At 29.1% G+C, this 6832-nt stretch overlaps 1 protein-coding gene across 1 annotated transcript; it reads right to left on the reverse strand.

Moving 5' to 3' along the window:
- Positions 1-2930: 2930 nt before the first annotated feature.
- LOC115699485 (uncharacterized) lies at positions 2931-6520 on the reverse strand. Its single transcript, XM_030626929.2, has 5 exons — positions 6109-6520; positions 5955-6032; positions 5774-5856; positions 5477-5679; positions 2931-3258 (listed from the first exon to the last, which is right to left on the reverse strand). The coding sequence occupies exons 1-5, from the start codon at positions 6255-6257 to the stop codon at positions 3175-3177; spliced, it is 597 nt and encodes a 198-aa protein (XP_030482789.1). The 5' UTR covers positions 6258-6520; the 3' UTR covers positions 2931-3174.
- Positions 6521-6832: the final 312 nt, after the last annotated feature.

The raw sequence follows: 6832 nt of genomic DNA on the forward strand, positions 1-6832 counted from the left end.
AAACTTTTCTAGAATGGTCATCAATAAAAGTAACAAAATAAAGTGCACCTCCAAGAGTTCTAGTTTGCATAGTACAGACATCAGTGTGAATCAGATCAATAACATTAGATCTTCTAGATGGTGGACGTGTACGAAAAGAAACTCTATGTGTTTTTCCAGCTAAGCAATGATCACAAGTTTTAAGAGGCATACCTTGCAAATTCGGTAAGAATTTCTTTCTAGCAAGAGTTTGAAGTCCTTTCTCGCTGATATGACTGAGCCTCTGGTGCCAAAGATCAATGTTTGCATCTTTTTGAACTGCATTAATCTCTCCTTTGTGTAGCTTCGCTTCCATGACATAAAGAGTATTCACTTTCTTTCCTCTCGCCACTACAAGAGAACCATTGGTGAGCTTCCATTTACTTTCACCAAACCAGTTTATGAACCCCTCATCATTAAGTCTTCCAGTAGATATCAAGTTACGGCGAATCTCTGGAACATGCCTAACATCTTTGAGAATCAATTTGCTACCAACACTGGTTTCCAAGCAAATATCTCCAATACCCACAATCTTTGATGCACCATTGTTTCCCATTCTGACAGTGCCAAAATCACCAGTAGTGTAAGAAGTGAAGAAATCACTACGAGCAGTAACATGGAATGAAGCGCCAGAATCAATCACCCAATTACAATCTTGGGTAGCAAGACTAACACACCCATCATCACATACAATGACAACATCACCTTCAGCGGAAACTGTATTAGTCACTTTCTCATTTTTCTTTCCTTGATTCTGCTCTCTTTTCAATATTCTGCAATCCCTTATTTAAGTGACCTAGCTTGTTACAATGATAACACTTGATATCTTTTCGAGACTTGGATCTTCTTCTAGAACCATGCTGATTTTTAGTCTGACTTCGTCCCCGCCTGTCATGCTTTTCAGTAACAAGAACCCCAGAGGAAGAAGAAGATTCACCTTGGGCTTTCCTTCTGGCCTCTTCATTAAGCAAACTATCTTTGATCAAATCCATAGTCAAAGTCCCTTCTGGCGTGGAATTAGAAACCGTTATCACCAACGTTTCCCAACTGTCAGGTAAAGAACTGAGGAGTAATGATGCTTGCATCTCATCATCCATATTCATCTTCATGGCAACTAACTGGTTTGCAAGACTCTGAAATTGACTTGTATGCTCAACCATACTACCACCATCCTTGTACTTCAAATTTACAAATCTTCTAAGTAGAGAAATCTTATTGCCAGCCGTTCTCTTCGCAAAGAGATTTTCTAGCTTTTTCCAAACAACATCAGCTCTGGTTTCATTAGAGATGTGCTCATGAAGATTTATATCCATCCATCGTCAAATATAGGCAATGGCTTTTCTATGTTGAACTTCCCATTCCTCATCATCTAACTTAGACGGCTTCTCACTACCTTTACTAGGTTTGTACAAATCTTTACAATAGAGCAAATCTTCCATCAATTGCTTCCAAGCAGAATAATTTGATAAGTTCAATGTCATCATTCCATCCGACTCATCCATTTTTCAACACACAAGAATTCAACACCAATCAACCTTGGCTCTGATACCACTTGTTGGGAAAACCTATTACAATTAACCACAATATTTTCCCTCTTTGTATGTCAAAAGTGGGATACTTATCAAACACCACAACAAGCAATTATTAAATATCAACCAAAGCACCACAAGCAATATAAAATACACAAATCAAGAGTAAAAGTGAGACACCAAGATTTTTACGTGGAAACCCAATGCGGGAAAAAACCACGGGACCGTAGTCCGCTCAAATCATCCACTATCACCAAAGTTCAATAATGGGATTACAAAGTTCTTCTCTAGAAAAACTAGAGGCTCACAACAACATCAAGATTAAAAAATCTTGGATCAATACAACTTTCATCATCATCTCAAAAGATGGATACACAAATAGAAAAAGTTTGGGTCTCACCAAATGGGTATTGTAGAAGAGCACCTTAGAGAGGACAATCGCCAAATCGGAACCGGTAGATGGGTAGAGCGTCTTGCAAGGATTCACCACCCAAAATTTGAGCTAAAATGGATAAGAATCCACCACTTGATCTTCAATGCAAAATGGCAAAACTCCTTTCTCTCTCTAGCTTTCTTTCTCTTCTTTCTCCCTCTTTTTCTTTCTTTTCTCTTTTTCTTTCTTGCTGCTCACGAAGCACTCGTGCTTCCTTTCTTCTTTTTTTTTTCTTTAATTGATTCAAATAAAATGGGCCTAAGCCCTTATTGGTCCAGCCCACCAATAAAGGGGCGGACCCAACAGATGGGCAGAGGGCTTTCTTTCCTCTTAAACGTCTCCTTTAATTTTTCTCGAAACATTCATATGAGAGGGAAGACTAACGGTAGAAAATCACCATTCACTAACGTAAATCAACAGAATATTGAAAAAAAGATAAGTACTCTTCCCATTTTTAGCTAAAAAATACCTATTGATGATAATAGTTAGTACATTAAGGTATATTTTATAATTTTGATAATAGCTTAGTTTCAACTTTGAAGATTTATTTGTAATTACTCTTTCAAAAGTTGTATTTTTTCTAGGCTATGCTGAGTTTCTGTAATAAATTTTGGGAGCTAACTTAGTTTCCATGAGAAAGTTTAAAAGATACTTGAAATATATATTTTAGGATGGTAGAGCATTGCTCTGCTCACAATAAATTCTACATTTTTTTTATTTATTATAATGTTACTAATTATTATTAATAATTTTTTTACATAATTTTATCTTCTTTATTTACTATATTACAATTATTTAAGTAATAAAAAATAAAAAAATAATAATATTTATAGATTTTCAATACAATATTAAATTATGATCAATAATAATTATATTTTTTACATTTTTTATTGGAGCACAATTATAAATAATAAACTAAATATAACATAAATTTAATTTTTATGCCAAACTAAACACAAATTTTACATCTTGCATTAAACTATTAAAAGTTGGTTTAAAAACTATTTTCAAAAAACAATATCAAATGTACTTACTTGTTCTCAAAGAACAATTTTCCCTTAAATAAAATATTTAATTTATAATATTTCGTCATTAATTTAATACATAATTTATAATAAATTATAATTACAAACACTCCTCAATTAACGTACAACTAATAACTACATTATCATTATATCACTAATCATTGTTTCATTACTTCTCATCGGTTTTGTCTTCCCCTTTCTTATTGGTTTGGTCTTCAAGAAAGTCCTCAACCTTATTCTCCACTTCCTCCACCTTCAAAACATATGTGAAAGAACAAATTAATTTTAACTTTTGGAAATGCTTGTAGATATATTTTGATATACTCTTTATCTATTTCCATATTCAACAATTTTTTTAAATCTATTTTTTTTCATGAATTATTGTAGTTATTTATGACCACTTATAAATTTCAAGTTTTTTTTAATAATTTGTATTACTAAAAATAAAGTTCGAACAGTTACTTACTATTACGCTTATAAGAATAAACAATCTCGCTTGAAACAAAATATTTTAACCTTATTTTTGAGTATAGTAAATTATTCAAAATTTTTTGAAAATTTACAAGTAAGTAGGTATATGATCCAATCCAATCGTTTTTCTCTAATCCGATCCAATCTAATTACTAATTAAATTTAAAAAATTATCTAATCTAATAATTAACGATTAGATTGGATCGGTTTTAATTGAATTTTAATACACTTAAGAATGACACAACACATCAAATCTAAAACGTATGACATGATACATTAAAAAAAATAATAATAATAATAATAAAACTTAAATATAATACTAAACATTATAATACTATAATTTAAACTATTAGAAAATATAAGAATAAAACTATACTCAATTCTATATATGATTGTCATTACACTATTGTTCAAAAATTATATAAAAAAAATTAAGTTATAAAAGTACAAAAAAAAAAATAGTAATTAATTCAACAATTATTAAAAAAAATTGCAAAAAATAGTAACATGTATTTGAGTTTAGATATGAAAACGGATTTTCCTATCTAATAAGAATAGGCCGGCTCAAGTAAACACGACACGAAAAAAATACTAGGCATACAAATAAACCTACTCTTGAAAAATAACTCATTTTGAAGTGGATCGGGCACGCACGTATTTACAACACTAGATGAATATTCTCAAATGGTTTTAATTTTAGGGTTAGATTTTGTGATAAATAAAAGTACGCCCCACACTATATCATTAATAAATTATTATTATTATTATTAACATGTTATTGATTGTAAAAATACCATAAAAAAAACATGTTATTATTATGTTTCGAAAAGGTACGCTCCATAATTTGAAAATGGTACTAATAATAACAAGTGGGGTCAAGTAGTACTATGAATTATCCTAGTCATATAAATTAATGGGAAGAATAGTCAAAGTTAATAATAATAATAGGTAGAAACGATCAAAAGAAGACAGCGATGTAGTTGAGTTATTATAACTCACCTAATCCAAATCACTTACCTAAATAATAATAAGGTTTTTATTTGGCGTGCTATTTAAAATAAATAAATAATTGCTATGTATATTATATTTTAAATAATGTTTTTCTTAATTAATGAATCATACATTCAATTAGAAGTATTGCCAAATTAATTGTGTGTAGTACTTTTTTTTTACATATTCTATAATACTTATTAAATTAAAAATAAATGCTCAAAAGTACTAGTAGTATCTAGTATTTTTTTTTTGTGTCAATATCTCTATTAGTTCAATTAAGTATTGAGTTTTATATAGTTTAATGTAATAACTTTTAGAGAGTATCGCTAGCTAATCGCAAAGCGACATGTTTAAAAGTTTTAGCCATTACTAGTAATTTAATAAATATTATGTGTGTGATGTGATACTTAATTATATAACATAATAGATATCAATAGTATTTTTTAATATTTCTCTTTAATTAATTATAATTAGTAGAAGGCAGGTGATGTAGCTCCAAATCCCAGTCCGAGAGAGATAATAATAATTAATTAACATTAATTAATTAGGTAGCAAGGGAGGTGATAAAAGAGTAATTAAATGCAATAATTTGAGAGTAAGTAATGTATTATTAATTAGATAAATGTTTTGGAGCAACAAGACGTACGTGATATATTATTACTGCCACACAATTTTTTTTTACAAAAAATTATCTTTTTATAAAACAATTTAAAACAACTATAAAATAAAAAATAGAATAATTAAAATATAAAATTTACACAATATTTTTTTTTAAAAAAAAACACAGTATTTTAAAAAAAAAAATTTGCCACAAAGTAAAAAAAAAAAAAAAAATTTGAACATGTAATGTAAAAATACCTATTTTAATATGAAATCTCACACATTTTAATTTAATAAATTATAAAAATATTATACTGAGCACTTTAAATTACTAAATAGGAATACTGTGTTAATTATGATATAGTAAAAATTATTAGAGCAGTAATAATAAATTAATAAGTAAGTACCTTTTGAAGGAGATCTTCGATGAGATCGGCGTTATGAACAGTTTTTTGGGCAAAATCTTCAACAAATAAAGCAGTTTGTTTGAGCTTTCCACCCTCAGGAAGACGATCCCCAAGTTCGTCTGCTACTTTTTCCACTTTCTTTGCCATGTCTTCCACCATTTCTGTCACTTCTTGAGCTGTATCCACCACTGTCTCTACTTGTTCTACGTACGTACATTTGTTCTTAATTATTATTATTATTATGGTTAATAATAATAATAAAAAATATATATATATATAAAAAAAAAAACTCCTTACTTTGAATTTTTTGTAAACGCCCCCATTTGTTTGTCCAAAAAGGTATAATTACTGATACAATCATTCCCATAAGCCATACTTTCCTGTTAATTAAAAATTAATTAACACAGATATTAATATTAATCCATCGACAAAGATCATCATTAATGTAACTAATTATAATTATGAATCAATTAATTACCAGGAACCAGGATCTGAATTATCAGGTGAAGGAAGTTGAGGTAAATCAGGCAAAATATTGTTCTTTACAGAAATATTCCTGTCAAATAATAATTAAACATTGAAAAAAAGAGAGAGAACATTAATGAGTAATGTTTAATTAATGAAATAATTACCTGATCTTTCCATTTTTGAGGAGCGATGGCGACTTAGAAGTAGTGAGATGAAGGTTTGATGAAGTTGGAGGGTAAGATCTACTACGACCAACCACACCAGAATAATCGTAATAATTATAATGACTAACAGAAACTAATAACGAACTCATTATATATAATAATGATTCAGATTATATATTAATCGATCTTAGTCTAATATATATAAGGTTGTATTTTAACAAATTTGGACAGATTTTCTCTCTAGACTACCTCACACACAATATCAGAATATGAAATGTGAGAAATTTTGTGTAGAGGTTGAAGAATATTATATATATTTATATTAAAATGTAGAATTAGATTATTCGTACGTATGTTTCTAAGTTGAATATTCATTTTTTTCTTTCTTTAAAATTAGGAAAGAAAGGAATACACGCACGCGCAACGCGGTTTGTGGATTATTACTTATAAGCAAACGCACATTTAGAAATTTATTTAGTAATAGTCAATTTTACTGTCCTTTATTATTCATATCCGCTTTCCATTACGTTTTCCTTCCTCTTTTTTTTTTTTTTTTTTTTTTTTTTTTGCTAATTAGGATTTTTGTAAGTTTGACATGTACCAAATCATGTCCCCTGAACTTTTAAGGTCGTTAAAAATACCCCTTGAACTATTGAGATTGTTGGATCAAAGAACTTTTTTCTAATTTTAGTAAAAAAAGTCTAACATGGATGAAAGTTCAGGG

This window comes from Cannabis sativa, chromosome X (genome assembly GCF_029168945.1).
Source record: "Cannabis sativa cultivar Pink pepper isolate KNU-18-1 chromosome X, ASM2916894v1, whole genome shotgun sequence".
In the NCBI taxonomy this organism is placed as follows: domain Eukaryota; kingdom Viridiplantae; phylum Streptophyta; class Magnoliopsida; order Rosales; family Cannabaceae; genus Cannabis; species Cannabis sativa.